Source organism: Chiloscyllium plagiosum, chromosome 31 (genome assembly GCF_004010195.1).
Source record: "Chiloscyllium plagiosum isolate BGI_BamShark_2017 chromosome 31, ASM401019v2, whole genome shotgun sequence".
NCBI classification, from domain to species: domain Eukaryota; kingdom Metazoa; phylum Chordata; class Chondrichthyes; order Orectolobiformes; family Hemiscylliidae; genus Chiloscyllium; species Chiloscyllium plagiosum.
In genome coordinates this window covers 14,362,096-14,381,078 of record NC_057740.1, presented here as the reverse complement: position 1 = coordinate 14,381,078, position 18,983 = coordinate 14,362,096, and the positions used below count along the sequence as shown (strand labels likewise).

The 18,983-nt window shown below is 40.6% G+C and overlaps 1 protein-coding gene across 2 annotated transcripts in view; it reads right to left on the bottom strand.

The window, feature by feature from the left end:
• Nucleotides 1-18,983, bottom strand: part of LOC122565244 (tight junction protein ZO-3-like) — a 91,619-nt gene that overhangs the window by 50,089 nt on the left and 22,547 nt on the right. For both annotated transcript variants that reach the window (XM_043721011.1, XM_043721012.1), the window contains 2 exons: nt 6,100-6,156; nt 3,771-3,895 (listed from right to left, as the gene is read on the bottom strand). In XM_043721011.1, the coding sequence (XP_043576946.1) occupies nt 3,771-3,895; nt 6,100-6,156 (182 nt within the window). The remainder of the gene's footprint in view (nt 1-3,770; nt 3,896-6,099; nt 6,157-18,983) is intronic.

Here is an 18,983-nt window from a genome sequence, read left to right as displayed (position 1 = left end):
GAAATGATGGCGGATGATGCGCTGTACATGGAGGTTAGTGGGGTGGTAGGTGAGGACCAGTGGGGTTTTGTCCTGGTGGCGGTTGGAGGGGCGGGGTTCAAGGGCGGAGGAGCGGGATGTGGAAGAGATGCGGTGGAGGGCATCGTCGACCACGTTGTGGGGGAAATTGCGGTCCTTGAAGAAGGAGGCCATCTGGGTTGTGCGTTTTTGGTACTGGTCCTCCTGGGAGCAGATGCGGCGGAGTCGAAGGAATTGGGAGAATGGGATGGCGTTTTTACAGAGGGCAGGATGGGAGGAGGTGTAGTCCAGGTAGCTGTGGGAGTCGGTCGGTTTGTAGTAGATGTCCGTGTTGATTCGGTCACCTGAGATAGAAATAGAAAGGTCGAGGAAGGGGAGGGAGGAATCTGAGACTGTCCAGGTGAATTTGAGGTCGGGGTGGAAGGTGTTGGTGAAGTGGATGAACTGTTCAACCTCCTCGTGGGAGCACGAGGCGGCGCTGATACACACATTGATGTAGCAGAGGAAAAGGTGGGGGGTGGGGCCAGTGTAGTTGCGGAAGATGGATTGTTCCACATATCCTACGAAGAGGCAGACATAGCTGGGGTCCATGCGGGTGCCCATGGCTACTCCTTTCGTTTGAAGGAAGTGGGAGGATTGGAAAGAGAAAAAAGATGTATTTAATCTCACCATGGATCCTAAGGTCATTCCAATATGGATACTGGGTGAGATGGCATGGGAGGTATAAGGGCAAAGATAGTGAGTGGGTCATGAGTTGGCAATGAGTCGGTACTGTTAGCATAGGATCTATAAAGGGATATAGGGAGTTGACTGAAGGGGCATGGGATGGTATGAAGGTCCATTGGGAGATAGTGTGGAGGGCATGAGATGGCATGAGTTACTATGGATGGAGAATAGAGAAAAGGAGGGGCAATGCATTTATCAGAGGCATGATTTTTACTTCATTCCATTTTCTAAATTATCAACAATGTATCGGAACAAAGATGCAGGCCTTACGCACAACCTGTCTCCACCCCTGGCAGCCTCTGTGCTATTTCCAGGGTCACCTGCCACAGCTCCCAAAAGCCCCTTCCTTCAATGAAAATTCAAAGTTCAAATTCAATCCCGAGTCAGCATTGGGGCTTGTCCCTAACCTACACTTCCAACTCTGGAGAGAAATTTCAGGCAGAATTGTTTCCAGGATATTAAATTGTAGCCAGATTTCCATCCAACCCTAATCTTGTTGTTGAACACTAGGCTTGAAATAGGACATGGACTGGATCTCTAAAGACTTGAATCACAGTTACTGTTGATTATACAGTGCACTAGGTAATTGAAATCGGGACAAGTGAGTATTGACCAGAACGTGTAAGATGTGATTGATAGGATATTGCCTGATTTCTGACCTTTCAGATTTAGCTTCCAGTTTCTACATGAAACCTGGAAGGAGCAGATACCCAGTATAATTTATCCTCTCTTAATAGCATTACATCATGGGGTAAACTCTCTTGCTTAATTTAAACCACAGAAAAGATTTATCCCTTGCAGTAATTTGTGCAAATTCGAGAGGCCAAGAACTACTTAAAGTAAAAATTAACAACTTTATTTCTTAAAGGAATACAGAGAATAACTAACTAACAACTATTTACAACCCCTTCCTCTAACCTATCTTTTACTTACCCTTCTATAATATGAGTCCGATAAACCCCTGATTAAGATTTATCAAAATTCAAATCTCTAAACCAACCAGCTGTTGAATCTTCTCTTCATCTTCCTCTATCTTCTTCTTCTTAGGGATTTCTGTTTCATAGGTCACTGATCGATAAAGATACCTTTAAGAGAGCTATTTTTCAGGCAGTCAGTACATGCTGATGGCGTGGCAGTTCTCTCCCAACTGTTCAATTTTTCCCGGTCTTATACCCGCAAAGCATCAGATTGTGTCATTGGCTTTTAATATTGTCAGTATACTAAATTCAAACTTGATTGGAGTTTGGTATTTTTCAGGGTATAATTTAAACTGATTGGCATAATTTAAACTTTTTTGTCTCCAGGCAGCCAGCTATACTAGCTGCTGGACCAAAAGGTTATATTACATCTTGTTCAGAACACTTGGTGCTGTCAGGTAGTTCTGCTAGCTTTTAACTTTCTTAAAGGTACAGTACACCCACATCTTCATAACAGTAATGACAGAGCTGAGGTAAATTCTGCTCCGCAGCTTTTGTTTTTGCTGGGATCAGACAGACAGAGAATAAATCTGGTATTATCTGAGGTTTTGGTTCATTATTTCATTACTGAATAAGGTCACTGAGCTAATGAATTTATTCAATGTTATTCTATGAGTGGTTTTGAGTTTGATTATCCTTGTTACAGAGTTTCAGTTCACCTCCATCAACCCTCTCCAATTCTTGTATTGGTAAAATCTGCCTCAGATTTGCCTCTTGAATTGGCTGATTTCAACTGGGATGGTCACGAGGGTGTGTTGTAACTGGTCTTTGGACTTTCACAGAAAATATTCACCAGGTTTCCTGCTTGTGATTATTAGTCTAATACCCCTGTTGGAACATGCTTATGCATGGATCTTAAATCAGGCAGCCTTCACATGGTGAATGGTGGAAAGATCCTACAGCCATAGCAGAGGCATTTGTATGGAATAGACATTGTAATTTCTTAGGGTAGTACAAAAGGGGCTTCAATTTGTAGCAAACCCCTGACGTGGATGACAGGGATGTGCGTGATGGAATAGCATTGAGGAGGATTTAATTTGCATCTTATCAGTCAGTACTTCGCTTTCTGGGAACAAACAGTGTAGGGAGAACCAGGTAGGAAAAGTGGTTTGACAGTGGTTAATCACCAGTGACAGGATACTTCAATCAGCACAAAAATGATCAAGTTATCATTGTGGTTCTTGAGGCTTGTGCAAGGAAATGAGACAGATAATTTGTACTCTGTGTTGATCTCACATCAAAGTCAGTTTTACACTGAAAGTAAGAATGTAAAATGGCTCAATTTTGACAATGAGTATTTTGGATTCTGGGAGTGTGATTGGGTTGTAACTCTCACAATGCTCTGGAATTTGAGTTCGCTATCTCAATCACGTCGTGGAACAATTATTCTTTGTGCCTGTCTGTTAGCAGCTCATCAAGAGATCCAAGATTAGATTGCCTCACTGTCCTTTTGGTTCAAGGTGATGAATGCATCAGCACAGCAGACCAATCAAGATTTATTTTTGCCAAAGGTCTAGCTGTTACTATAATCATTAATATTCCCTGAGACGAAGTTTGAATCACATCTCCTCCTTTTAATTTCTTTCAGCCACTGTTGTAATGATCTGTCGTTATAATCTGAGGTGCACTTGGAACCTGGTGATAGTTTCATGTACAAGTGTAGGTCCAATGAATTACAAGGAAATGAACGGCTGTGATGATCTGGAGTATAATGTTACAAGCTACTAATAAAATATAATAAGCCATTATTTGTGTTGCTTTACTCCAGAATTAAATCACCAGTTTTGCTGACTGGAAGAGATCATAATATTAGAAGCACTGAAGCTGGTGTAACAATGCAATTGGTGTTTTTCAATCAAATATTTTGGAATATCTGATTGAGATATCAGAAGGAAACTTCTAAGAGCAATTGCTACAATATACTAATTCATATTTGGGAACCCTCTCGTGTGCAAGTATAGAGATACAGGTACACATATTTCAAGACTTGTGATATATATCTTTGCATCTTTGAATGATGGATACAGTAACTTTGATCTTTTTACTCACATAATCTTCCCTTCAGCTGGTCCGAATCGAACAACATCTGAAACAAGAATGGCAGTTTCTCCAGTGGTACTGTTGGGTTTATCTATTCCTCCAGATATTGCAATACCAAATCCAATCTTTGAATCCTGCAACAAAATTATAAAAGACAAAGAATTACTACAGGCAGCAAGATGAAATGATTGTCAAATGGGTGCATCAGGAGGTACTTTTATGATTTTGGGTCGAAGGTATAGTAGAGAGAACTTATTATACTCCACAAATGATCATAGGTGTCTCTCTCCATTAGACAGACTCTATTAGCCTCATCGTTAGCTTGAAGGGCAGCACTCTGCATGTATGAGGTCAGATGAGGAACAGGTGTCCATGAATCATCTTAGCCAGTACAAGGATTGACCCCACGTCCATTGATGCCATTCTGCATCACATCCTAGCTAGCTAAACTAACTGCCATCCCCACACCACCTCCAACCAACCTGTGCTTAATTGTTTAATTCTTACCATCGTAAACGTTGATGGAAATTGACTGACCAGGAGCACAAATGGCGATTGTACATTATGAGCTAATTTTACACTAAGCCAATGGGAATTAAAATGATGCAGAATGTAAACAGACTGTAGTGCACTAATGTTGGTTTTGTGTTACTGCTAAAGAAAAGGTTTACCCTGATTTCTCATACATAGAGCCAGTGGAGAGCCGCCAGTCTGATGGAAGTTGGAGAACTGCCTGCCTGTTTGAGCAGCAAGCCACTCAGAGAGGGTGAGAAATCCTAGCTGTTGAATGAAAAGTTTAGCATGACGGAGATGGGATTAATATGATGCTGGGGGAGAGTTACAGCAAGCTGGGCATTGAGGGACAGGGAAAATTTATTTTAGGGCTTTAATGCTGCTGCTGGATCTACAGAAATCATTGACAAGCCTCTTAAACTAATCTAGCAACAACCGTGTACAATCTTTATTTTAAAGCATTTTTTTCAGTGATATGTAGCAATCCTGTTAAGTTCACTGGTTAGGTTGGTCACAGCCAGTGAATGATGTTCAGAGCATGCAGGACCTATGTTCTACCCATTGGCATTTCAATCTTCCAATGTGGGCCTATTAACTGTGCAGTACCCAGACTTGTACAGATTAAACAGGTTTCTTCCTGTTCCTGATTGCCTGAGCTCCTAATCTCAGGTTCTCATCAAAATATCAAGGATCCAAAAATGGTTGGAAAGCATCATTAAGGCCTATGCTTTGATTTTTTTTATTGAAATGCTGCTAAATCTGGTTCACTTATCCTGTTATCAGATTTAATTCTTTATGGTTCACGAGTCTATTCCTGAATAAGACAGTCTGGTTTAGCAGTGCAAATACAGGGAACTGGTTCACAGTCTTCAGGAATTTGAATTAAAATAACAACCAGAATAAAAGTAGCTTAAGATATTTTTGTTTACTGACACTGCATCCTTTTCTTTTCCTAAAAGGTTTTTTTTTTATTCTTTAAGCTCAATCTGTTACAATAAATCAACAGAAAGAAGCAAAATTCTTCACCGATTGATCCCACTGAGAACCAAGAAGTATTAAGCAATTAAATAATTTAGGAAGGATCCATGGTAAATGGATCATGCTTGGACACTGGAGGGAGATTCATTGGATGAGGTGAAATTCATAACAGGATAGAGAGATTCAGTGGATGAGGTGAAATTCATAACACGTAGATTGCGAAGTGATATGTGGGATAGGTGGGATTGATAGGCTGACCAGTTCCAATATCATAGGTGCTGAAGTAAAACTGAGGATCATTGAAGTAGACACAGTGGGTTAGCCCAACAGTATTACAATTACACAATTCTTTCTTGAGGCTTTTCCAGCATCTGGGTTGATGCTCTGTAACTACAGTTTTTAAAGTAGATAAGTGTTTTTATGAAGGGATTCCATTTCACTAATGAAACATCAGGCCAATCGACATCCAACAATCCGTTCTGGAAACGCTGCTCACATTTCGACAGCTGGAACTAATTTCACCACTATAGCTAAGACAATCTACAACATTTTAAAATAATCAACAAAGTTCAAACTGAGACAACCCACAACGTTCTTAAAAAAAGGCAATTTGCCTTATCTCCCACTGTTAGCAGACCTTTAAAAATTTCCAGGATCCAGATCTGCATTTTTGCTAAAAAGCAAACATTCTCTTTTGGGACCACCCTACTCACATTCCAAATTTTGTCACTAATTTTGTTTTTTGGGGTATATCGTTTACATTCAGACAAATGAAAAATGGCACATTAGTCTTTGCCATTCTTACTTTTACCAAAAGTTATGCAGACCTAAAAAAACATAAACTTACCCGATTTATCACCACTGTGTGCTGCTCCCATATCAGAGTTTCTTCCATTTCTACAAACTGTAAAGAATAAAACAGATTACTATTATATTACATTCCTGTTTAAAGTCCAACATGGTTGTTGAATTTTTTTTTTTACATTACATTACAGTGTGGAAACAGGCCCACCGACCCGCCGAAGCGCAACCCACCCATGCCCCTACATTTACCCCTTACCTAACACTACGGGCACTCCACACAGTCAGTCGCCTGAGGCAGGAATTGAACCCGAGTCTCAGGCGCTGTGAGGCAGCAGTGCTAACCACTGTGCCACCGTGCCGCCCACTGCCACCGTGCCGCCCAATTTTGTTGGGCTACAGTTCACTAGGCACTGTCTTTTGATACTGAGCTGAAAATGTGTTGCTGGAAAAGTATAGCAGGTCAGGCAGCATCCAAGGAGCAGGAGAATCGACATTTTGGGCATGAGCCCTTCTTCAGGACTGTCTTTTGATAGTGTAGCTTATGATGGGGTCAAATTGTCTCTCTTTATGTTGCTCAGACATCCATTCTTAAATTTTCAGTCTGTACTAAGAGGTGGAGTGAAAAATGTTGGCCTGAACTGTATGATCATGCAGCATGGGAATGTACAGCCCTCTCAAGCTGGGAGCCTCACAGAACACCCACCTCAAGAAAGTAAAATCAAAACACTCATCAACTGGTCTAAATCTCAACACTGCAATCGTCCCAAACTTTAAAGGAATCATTTATCTTTGATTAGTTGGTGGTTGGACTCACATTTGAAAAAGAAATTTTGAACCCAGACAGGTATTGGTCATGTGACCGGCTTGTTTCCACCATTTTTTATAATTGGGAGAGACTGCTGAGCTGGTCTGGTGTCTGGTATTCTTCAGCTCCATCTGTAGCCATTCGAATGGAAATTTGGAGCATCATTTAACGTAGGCAAAAGGAACCTCAGCCACCAGCTGCAAAACCAGTCTGAGCTCCACAATGTCTAGTTTTGGGAAGGCTACCAAATGAAACACTTAAATCAAGCACTTCACTGGTCGGTGATGGTCATTCTGTGTGCCAATGACCTTGGGTGGAAATCCCACTTCCCAGGAGCTGCTGGCCAATTAGAGAGCAGGGGCTGTGCCTTAATCAACAGTATCAAAAGGGCACATGGTGGCTCAGTGTTTAGCACTGCTGCCTCACAGCACCAGGGACCCAGGTTTGACTCCTGCCTCGGGCGACTGTCTATGTGGAGTTTGCACATTCTTCCGGTGTCTGCGTGGGTTTCTTCCAGGTGCTCTTGTTTCCTCCCACAATCCAAAGATGTGCAGGTCAGGTGAATTGCTCATGCACAATAGCGTTAGGTGCATTAGTCAGGGATAAATATAGAGTTGGGGAATCGGTCTGGGTGGGTTACTCTTCGGAGGGTCAGTATGGACCTTTTGGGCCAAATAGCCTGTTTCCACACTGTAGGGAATCTAATCTAATCAGTATCAATGGGGAGGTGTGTCGGGGTTAGGCTGGGAGGAATTTGCCAGCTCAATTAAATGTCTCCACCTCACTACCCACTTCAGGGAGTGACATGAAGTATTAACCTGGATTCTGCTTGTATTGTTTAGTTTGAAGTTTACCAACTGGAGCTCAGTGGCTGGAATCTTTTGGTACAGTAAATGATCTGCATTGCTTAGTTATTGGTTGAATATTTCCTATATAATTTTGTTAGGAATCAAAGCTGTGAGTTCAAATTCCACATTTAAACTTGAACATATAATGCAGGCAGATGTTTCAGTAAAGAATAAGCATTGTGAAACCTGTACTGCTATTTGAAGTGAATGTTACTTTAGAGGAGCAAAGCATTTCACATTTTCTTGACAGCATTTTTCTTCCCAAAAACAGATTATCTGCTAATTCATTTTCATTGTCGGATCTGCTGATACCATACTAACCTTCATAACAAGAAATAAATTTTTTATAAAGAATCAATTTGAATTAAAATATGATAGGATGCCTAACTAATTCAAATTTTGAAATCTTACTAATACCCTCATAAAGATAGAAGCTGAGTAATAAATATTCCTTTGACCTTTGAGCAAACTCCAGAAGATCAATGTTATCTTCTAATCTACACTGTTCAGCATGAATTCCCGGTACATTCCAGAAATTGTTCTAGCAAGGTTGAATCTATAATGCCCTATATAGTTGCAATGTCTTTGTTTAACCAGTGCATGTCAAAACCTAACTTTGCCCAATTAGCAGAAAGGGGATACAGCAGCATCACTTAATTTCCACATTGTTGGTGTTGGGGTTTTTGGAGGAGGGGGAAAAGAGGTGGGAAGATTTCCAGTTTCTCTTCAACCTGCTAGTTTATATATGTGTCAATTTCATTCAGTTGGGTTCAAGACACAGTCCAGAATTTGAGTACATAATCCACATGGATAATTCAATGGAACACTGAGAGAGTTCTGCTTTGTCAGAGGTGCAATCTTTCAGGTGAGATATCAAAACTGCATGCTTTTTTCAGATGGATTTAGAAGATCCCATGGAACTATTTGAAGTTGAGTAGCACATTTACCTGATATTCTGGCCCTAATTTCTCCCTCAGTGAACATTAATGAACTAGGATAACTGATAATTTATCTCATTGCTCTTTGTGCCATCTCGTTGCGTGAAAATTGATCACTGGCTTTGCATGGTGAACAATTCTCTGCACTTCTAAGGTGATTCATCAAATATGAAGCAGTCTGGGTTCCCTGAGTGTAAAGCACTTTATTTAAATTTACTGTAGCTCAGTGTGCGACTGCATCAGACAGTTTAGAGTCTGCCACATAGAATGCCAGGAGCTGACAACAGCAAACAAAAATCTGCAGATGCTGAGATCTTAAACTAAAACAGGAATTGCCGCAGGTCTGACAGTATTTGTGGAGAGAAAGCAGAGTTAACATTTTGGGTCCAGTGACTATTTTTCAGAAGAGTCAGACAATAGTTCAGATGCATCCAGTGGTTATAGCATCCTGTACCTGACGAAGGAGCAGCGCCCCGAAAGCTTGTACTTCCAAATAACCTGGTGTTGCGTGAGTTTTAACTTCCTCCTTTTGATGATTCACTAAAGTCACCTGTGATCTCAGGTGGATGTCAAATATTTGAACAAAAGCAAGGAAGTTATCCCTGAAGTCCTGGGCAGTGTCTGTCACTCAAACAACATCACAAAAATAAAATCAGATTATCTGGTTGTTGCCTCTGCCTTTGGGAGTTTGCAGTCTGTACATTGGCTGCTGTGTTTTCTACATTTTAGCAGTGATCACACTCCAAAAGTATTTCCTTGACTAAAAAACACCCGGTGGCTGTGAAAAGTGCTATACAAATGGCTCTTTTTTGGTAATCCTTATTAAAGTCTGTCTTGTTTGCACTCAACCACATTCTACAGTAACTTGTATTAGGAATGTGAACTGGCCTTAAATAAATATGAGAAATTTATCTTTGAAGCTGGAATGACTATGTGACTTCTGTACCTGAGGCAGACATGAACTGTTTTGCAGCATGGAATTGTTCAACCATCTGGAAAACAGATTCTTATCCCAGACAGGACTCTCGATATAATTCAGCAGCAATGCAAAAGCAAAAGGTAATGAGAATTTCTGGATAATTAATTGTGAGTGTAGAGATTTTAGGTAGCGATAACCAAACCAGTTTTGTTTATCCATGTGCTGCAAAGAAAGTCACCAATCAGCAGACTGTTCTTTATCACAAGCAATATGGACTGAGTTTAGATATCGAGACTTCTAATCACAGTTCACCTTGTTGGCTCGAGTGTGAAATGCATTGCTAATTGTGGTATGGTGTTTAGATGAGAGGCTCCAGGTTCAATCAATGATTGAAGATGGATTAACAAATCTCAACTGGGACAGAACTTGGCTGTGACAGTTAGAGTCCATGCTCTTTGTGCAGTGAGATGGGTGGTCAGAGGGGGGTTGAACATAAACAAGACGCAAGCCCTAAATATGTTAAAAGGACAGAAAAGCAATACATCCTTAGAATTAGACAGTATTTATCCCTGAAGGAGACATGTATGAGGTACAGAAAATTGTTATGTGGGAGTCTGGGGAGCAGAAAGTAGATTTCAAACAGGCTAATTTAAAATAATTAAAATCAAACTATGGAGATTCGGGGTAAAACTTGGGAATGGATAAGAAATTAAGAAGCAAAACACCTTGCTAGAAACCTGAACTAAGAATAAAAGGAAAATGCTGAAAATACTCAGCAGCTTGGGTGGCAGCTTAGTTCCTGATAGGAAAGGACTCCTGACCTGCTCGCTTGAATAAAGAACTGCAATTGTGGAATTGTGTTGCCATATAAAGGCATTGGCCTATTGTATCTTTATCAGTTCTTTGCAAGAATAACTCAAATGAGGTGCCAGAGGAAGTGGTGGAGGCTGGTACAATTGCAACATTTAAGAGGCATTTGGATGGGTATATGAATAAGAAGGGTTTGGAGGGATATGGGTCAGGTGCAGGCAGGTGGGACTAGATTGGGTTGGGATATCTGGTCAGCATGGATGGGTTGGACCGAAGGGTCTGTTTCCATGCTGTACACCTCTATCACTCTGTCACCCTATCACTTAGTCCCACTTCCCTGCCTTTTTCCTGTCGTCCTGCAAACATTTTTCTCTTGGAAATATGATCCAACTCATTCTTGAAAGCCACAATTATAAATGCCCACACCCACTCTTAGCCCATCTATTTCCAATCCTAACTACACACTGTGAGAAAAAGATTTTCCTCTTGTTGCTGTTGCTTCTTTTCTCAATTAATTTAAATTGATGTCCTCTGATTTTTAATCCTTCCAAAAATGAAGCAGTTTTTTCATATCTGCTCTGCCCAGACCCCTCCTGATTTTGAAGAACAAATCTCCCCTCAACTTTCTCTGCAAGGAAAATGAAGTCCCACCTTCTCTATCCGCTTAACTCAAGTTCATCACCCCCAGAATCACTCTTGTGAACATTTCCTCCAGCCTGTCTAATGCCTTCACACCTTTAAAATGCCTTCTAAAGTGTGGTGGTCAGAATTTGTCATAGTTCTCAAATAAAAGTCAAACAGTGTTTTTACAGGTTTATCATAATTTCCTGGCCTTGTCCATATCCCCATTTTTAAAAATCCAGGATTCTGTATTCTTTATTAACCACTCCCTCAATCCTCCCAGTCACATTCAATGATTATTATAACTGGACATACTCCCACATTCTTCTGATAGTGCACTCCTTTTAGAATCGCACCCTTTGTAATCTCTGCATTTTTCTTACCAAAATAGACCACTCTTCTGAAATTATTTTTATATTCCCTAATCAACCTGTTCAGGGATGTTAGTACAACTTTGGGATAGTAGGACTTGAACCAAGGCCTTCTAGCTCAGAGGTAGGGACACTGCTACAGTGCCACATGAGCCATATTTGTTTATCCTTTTAAACATCAGTGACGGGAGTTCTTTTACCTGCTGAACATATATTCTGACATATGTCATCAACAGAAAGTGTTAGCAAAAGCTTTGACCTCTATTATAGCAGCATTACACACTGATAGGTTTCCTGATCTGCCAACTCTGCATATTTCTGGTCATTGCTAAATGAGAACTCACTAAAAACCTTACTAATATAGTCTTCAACACAACTCAGAACCACATGTGTGCACGGCAGACTCTATATTAAACCTATAAACTCAACTGTATTAAACAGACCTAATATGTCCAAATTGTATGCTCTATGATTTTATGAACAAGTTAAATGAACTAATAGCAATGCTATAATTGCAAGGTGAGACTGGAATCACCAAACAGCAGTGTATTGAAAATGAGCTCCTTCAATAGCACAGGGAGTTGATAGGGCCAACCTGCATCCTATGCTGGGTTGTAGATTTTAGTAGGTAAAAACAATGACTGCAGATGCTGGAAACCAGATTTTGGATTAGTGGTGCTGGAAGAGCACAGCATGACACTTGAAGAATAGTGCCAAGATTAGAGTGGTGGTGGAAAAGCACAGCGGATCAGGCAGTATCCAAGCAGCAGGAAAATCGACTTTCCTGCTGCTTGGATGCTGCCTGATCCGCTGTGTTTTTTTTTTGGACAGGAGCCCTTCATCAGGAAGGGTGTTTGGGATAAACATTGGGAAACCTGAAGTTGAGCATTTTCGTGGAGTGAAGAAGGGAGGACAATGGAATGGGAATGATCACTGTCGGGGGATGTGGTTAAGTGGATGCTCACACTAAACAAAGAAATGACAGTCATAGCCTGGGAAATTTAAACTAAACAGAATATGGTATCTACTCTCTTAAAAATAAGACTTGGATGATTTCCCCGACAATCCTGCTCTATAAGAGGACAGGTGGATTTCAGACATGCTCTTTATTTCTGAAGAAGCCAGGATTAGAATTGCTGGTGGAAAATGTGAGCTCAGTCCGAATGTAAAAAAGTCAAATTGCCACTCCTTGGAAGACATGGGCACTGTCTGTACTGTCTTATCATAAATTACAGAGCATGCCAGATTGCTTACAACCAATTAATTATTCCTGAATTGAAGATGAAAACACAAAATCTAATTTCCACACAACCAGGTCCCACAAATGAGGGCACATTTTGTTGATGTTATAGAGTCATAGAGATGTACAGCATGGAAACAGACCCTTCGGTCCAACCCGTCCATGCTGACCCAGCCCACCTGCCAGCACCCGGCCCATATCCCTCCAAACCCTTCCTATTCATATACCCATCCAAATGCCTTTTAAATGTATGCTGTTTGAAGAAGAAAATTGTCAAGAAAAAATAAAATAGATTTTCTTCCTGAATCTTACACATTTGTTGAAGGAAATACTTTCCAAAAACCACCTTGAGAGAGCTCACCTTAAAGAATGATTTTTCAGCCCAGATTTTAAATATTTACAACAATCTGAGTTTTTACAAGAAGCTTCCGTGCACCAAACATGTGGGTCACTTCAGGATGATGGTAGTTGAGGGGTATTGATTGTGGTATTGGAAAGGATGGCCCTGAATGACAGTAAGAGGAGAATTCAGGCAAGTGACCAAAGGCATAGTCAAACGCAAAGATAGTAAGCAAGAAAATAAAGGGGAGAAAAGGAATTGTCAACGGCAAACATTTGCAGTGAATGGAGCTAAAATGGAAGGCTTTGCAACCACTGATAAAATGGGGATGAAACATATGATCAGCCAAGATTGGCAGAGTGCACTTTCAACCTGGAACAAGGGTTAATGTGAGGCTAGCATGCGATTGTGGTGGGATTTATTCCAGGATAAAAAATACATTAGAGTTGATGGTGTCAGGAGCAACATAAGTGAAGCAAAGTAAGAGGTAGGATTGCAGCTCATGCAGTACTGTCTAAATGTGAACATTGGAGATCATCATGCCCACAAGTACAGGAGTTGGGAGGTCATGTTGCGGCTGTACAGGACATTGGTTAGGCCACTGTTGGAATCTTGCGTGCAATTCTGGTCTCCTTCCTATCGGAAAGATGTTGTGAAACTTGAAAGGGTTCAGAAAAGATTTACAAGGATGTTGCCAAAGTTGGAGAATTTGAGCTACAGGGAGAGGCTGAACAGGCTGGGGCTGTTATCCCTGGAGAGTCTTTCACACAGAGGGTGGTATGTGTATGGAATGAGCTGCCAGAGGAAGTGGTGGAAGCTGGTACAATTGCAACATTTAAGAGGCACTTGGATGAGTATATGAATAGGAAGGGTTTGGAGGGATATAGGCCAAATGCTGGCAGGTGGGACTAGATTGAGTTGGGATATCTGGTTGGCATGGACGGGTCGGACCAAAGGGTTTGTTTCCATGCTTTTTATCTGTATGATTCTATGACCAAAACATGTTGCCAGTTGACCATAACTTCTGGAAACTTCCAATCTGCAGGGTGAAGAAGAGAACTCAGATGACAACTTTCTGTCACACCTCCCATTTTGTAGGAATTGTAATTAATAAAACACACAAAGGAGCAGTAGACCCTCCGCCTCCACAAAGGAGGAGGCTATTGCAACACATTATGCCTGAAGTGATGTTGCTGGACCAGTTACCTCACACCATAAAACAATAGTCATGGCCAAAAGTACAGAAACTACTCATCCCAGGAACCCTTGCACATAACAAAAAATCCTAGTCTTTGGAAAAATTTTAATGATAAATTTCGGTCTGCTTCACTTTAATCTGCTATTAACCTGTAAATTTCTCTGTACAGAAGACCAAACTCAAGGATCAGCTCAGCCTGCCTTTACCTCAATCGCTTTGAAATCCATTTCTAGAAATCCTGCATTCACTTGAAAAGAGAACTAACCACACTGCTACACATCCAATCATTAAATGTCAAGATGATACAAGATTAGCCCAAGGAAAAGTACCTTTACTCAACACAGACTTTCTGGACTCAGTCAAAAATAATGTTAGTTAACATTCATAACTTGGACCTTTAAATTATTCCTAATTGTAACCTCTTTCCATTCCTTTTATTCTTCCTTGTACAGTTGCACATTTCTTGTGATAATCAATGTTTATGTCTCAATACATTAATAAGCTATGCCTTTTTTTAATCTTAAAGAGAGTTTGTTGTGAGTCATTTAAAATTTTGACTTCGCCAACAGGGGATTTGTTGGGCAGAAACACCCCAGTCTATTTTGAAAGGGAAAAGGAAAACAAGAAAAAAATCTAAAATCACCTCTGCTTAAAGATATTCAAGGAGAAAAATAATAAAGTGTTAATTCACTTCTTCTTTTTGTCAGTAAGAGACATCCTAAACCGGGGTAAAGGCAAAATACTGTGGATGCAGGAAATTCTAAACAAACACAGAGAATGCTCAAGAAACTCAGCAGGTCTGGCAGCAACTTTGGAAAGAGAAACAGGGTTATCTTTTTGATTCCAGTATGACTTTTGTTCAGTCCTACACCTAGGTTCAGAATATTTTAGGTGATGTTTTCATTGGTACTGCCATGAGATAAAGGCAGATTGAAGTTGTAACAGAGCAGCTGTGGACTTTGGCCTCTCCATTATGCTCAACAATGCCCCTTTGAGTGCCTGGGTGGATAAGGGTTAAAAATGGAATGAGTTCAAGTGGGGGGTTGATGTGCCAGTGATAACAGAGTACAAATAGGAGGCTGTTCCAGTGTCAGGCAGTGCAGCTGGTCTGTTCATTTTATGTAAGTTCATGGTTATTAAGCACATGACACTGCACAGTCACTTGAAGCAGATGGTGTTATACATTGTGTGTTCAGTTCTGTTGCCATGGATGAAGTAAGTACATGTAAATTCTGTTAATTATCTTGATTATGTATGTAATTTTAAATGCCACTGGCCTTTTAGTATCTATTTCAAATAGCTTTGATTTTGTTTGTGATTTTTCTTTGGTCATGTGACTAAGTTGAGAAATACACAAGAATTTTAAAATTTACACCTTTTTTTTCATGATCTTTAAATTGAGTAAGGCCAATGCTGGGGAATGAAATGACCCAAACAAGTTCCCAATTTCTCATCAAATATGCCAGGCCAGTTTTAGCATTGATAAGACATAGAGTACAGCAGTGGGCTGCATCTCCATCTCAGGGAGATGCCATACTGTGCCCGTGTGCCAAATTTCCATGCTATCCACTCTGCATTCTGTGGCCTCTATGAAACTATTGAACTGAGGCAATTTTCTGCTCTGAATCAATGCTCATCATTGGATAAGTTGAGATTTCTCCAAATCGTTTCACTCTAATCTGGACTGTTCTGAACCCATAAGGGAATGACTAGTATATAACCCAGTCCATCAAACTGTTAAACTTACTGTCTTTGCTGGATATTGGGTCCATTGCTGTATCTAGAACCTTGGAAGACAGCATTTTTTGTTTATGCATGATGCTAATTTTCCTGGGTCCTCCTCCCTGGGGTGAGAGAAACAGGCTGGAGCATTTAAATCACATGCAAATGGAAAGGAGGTGTTATAACATTTCTTGTCACATTTTGCAGGGGATCCACCTGAAGACTACCAATATAAATCAAGTAGGAGAGTCTGTGGGCCCTTTATATCACATTGGAGTAATGTTTTGTTTCATTTTTCTCAGAATGTGGTCATATTGCTGAAGCTATATTTATTGCTCTTTCTAATTGCTCAAAGAGGGGAACCTTGAGGTGAAGGTTTAACTCTGATATTGCTGTTCTTGTCCTTCATAAATCTGGGAAGCTTTTGTTAACTAAGTCCAATGAAGTGCTGCATTACATCATTAGATGGTAGACCTCAGATATATGGGTATTTAATCAGGAATTTAAATTAGGCAGCCATTTTCCAATTGAAAAATGTTAAACCAAACAAACTAAGTATTCCTCAACCAATCTTGCCCCATCGAGATTGGACCCAAGCTTTTTGCTACAATCAATGGCCTGATTGTAATTGAACCAGCTGCTTTTCATAAGAGACCGGATCCGCAGTTTTACTTTTTAATCTGTAAAGGCTCCCCCATTTGGATTTTCACCCGAGCTAAGGCCTTGCTCATACTTAAAGTTTAGAAACTTTCCTATTATCAAAAGGAGAGGTGAATTAAAAAACTATTATTTTAATCTTTGTCGATCTGTAAACAGAGGTATTTTTGGAATTTTTTTTGTTGTTTTTCCTATTCATTTCAAAATAGTACGAGGACACCCCCCAACCCCCACTGCCCCCCCAGTGTCCCCTATTTGTGAAGTCCATCCTCAGATGGTTCTGCCCTTAGAACAGTAGTGATAGAAATAGTTTAGAAACAATAGTAGGGCACTCCAAAATGATGTCAAGTTTTATTTGTGTTGCTGCTATAGCACTAATCCCAGGCAAATAATGAGTCTTCACATATTGGACTTTTTTTTTTACCAAGACCCTGTCAGCCCTAGCTTGTTAAATAAGTGAATGGTTGACAGTCTTCCCAATTTGGACATCAGTTCCTTGATGATAGGGAAAATAAAAACTTAGCAGGGACAAGTCAGTTTGGTGTTTTAATGCTTAGGTTGATGTCTATCAGTTTTGTCTGACCTAACCTTACTCTTGGGTCCTTTTTTGCACTGATTGTTTATAACTGAGGGGTTTGCTTGACCACTTCAGAGGGAATAACAGCCAATCATATAGCTTGGGATTTGAGCTTAGAATTTTACAACCATCTGGGAGTGCTTGGTTCAAGCCCACAATTTTTAAAATTTATAAAATTCGGTTACACAATTTGTCATAGCAGGATTAAATTCATGACCTCTTGTTGTCAGTCCTGTACTATAACCATGATTTACCCACAAGCTAGCAGGCTGGATGAGGTACTGATTGGCACACAGTCAGCCAGTGGACCTCATAGAATATGAGTTCCCTGATAGGGGCTGTTAACCTGGTCCAATCAAGATCCCCTGGCTGATAGATATAAACAGGAGTATCAGAGGTTCTGCTCACTCTAAGAGCTGGCTGAGGAAGCTCTGTCAAGGGCATTCCACGTGTAAATAAAGGATGACTTGGTGGTGGGATACCGGCCTCTGAAGTTATTTCAATGGCGATGAGAGAATAGTATGCTGCTGAAGAAACTTGCTCACAACAGTTGTCTTTCAGTTGGGGTAAGCATTTCTGGTATATGCCATTATTTGGGAAGCTTGGCTTGTCCAAACCTGCTATTGAAGACTGGGCCTAGTATGTGGCAAGAATGCATTTTTTTTGGACAAGTGACATTGGGCCAGATGAAAAGCAACAAGTAATTCTCCAGACAGCTTGTGAACCTGCAGCTTTTTCAGTTATTAGGAGCCAAACTTTCACTGAGGCACCAGAAACTAAAACCTTTCAAGAGTTGACAGATTTAGTTAATGAATATTGTGACCCCAAATCTCCTCTAATTCTGAGAGGCTATCGGTTTTACTTGTCAGTTCAAGAATCAGGGGAATACATATTGGGATTTTTGACTGGCAGAGGCATGTGACTTTGGTTTAACCCTTCACGAAATGCTGAGAGACTGTTTGTTTGATATGTGGGATTAAAGATGTAACCATGCCAAAGTACCTGTTAGCTCAAACCCACTGGACTTCAAACTGGCACTACAACTGGCTTCTTCACTGGAAAATGTGGCAAGTGGAGCATATGAGTTGCAGGGTATTCTGTTGGAAGTGGATACCTTTGCCAGTCCTGAGGCTGGGGGACACCACTTGAGTGAGGGCAATTGCATAGCGTCACTCAGGACATATCCTGAACAGAAGGGACTCCAGTTCAGCCACAGCAAAACCTCAAAACAATGCCAAGCCTTGGCCGAACTGTTAACATTTTCTTCAGGATTTGGGCAGCAAGCCATTGTAGTTGCTGCTGGTATGCGGACTTTGACAGCAAACTGTCCCACTAGACCTAAGTGGAGTGAGAGGACTCATAGGCGCATATCCTGGAAAGTCCACCTTCATCTGGTTTGGATCAGTTAAATTGCTTAGTAACATCCAAATCAGAACCAATCAAAAACTGGTCACTCAGTTTTAATGGAGGCTGATACCAGCGCAGCTGTTTCAGTGATCACTAAACCAGACTTCAACAAAATTCAACCCTTAAGTTTGCGCAAGACCTCGGTCAGACTGAGAACCTATCCTGGGGAACCTTTACAGATTAAGAGTACAACTTTGGTTTCAGTCTCGAATAAGGAGCAATTTGTTCATTTATCAATGATTGTAGTAAAAGGCTCCGTCCCAAGGTCGATCAGCAAAATTGGTTGAGAAAGATTCACGTTGATTGGCTCAACTTTTTTCAATTAGAAAATGACTGCCTGATTGGAGTCTAAATTAAATAACCCAGATGTCTTTCAGAAAGTCTAGGGACTATCAAAGGAGCCAAGGTCATCTTGCATATTGTCCAGGAAGCAATTCTGCAAGGCCCACTCATTACAAAGTAGAGGCAAAAATC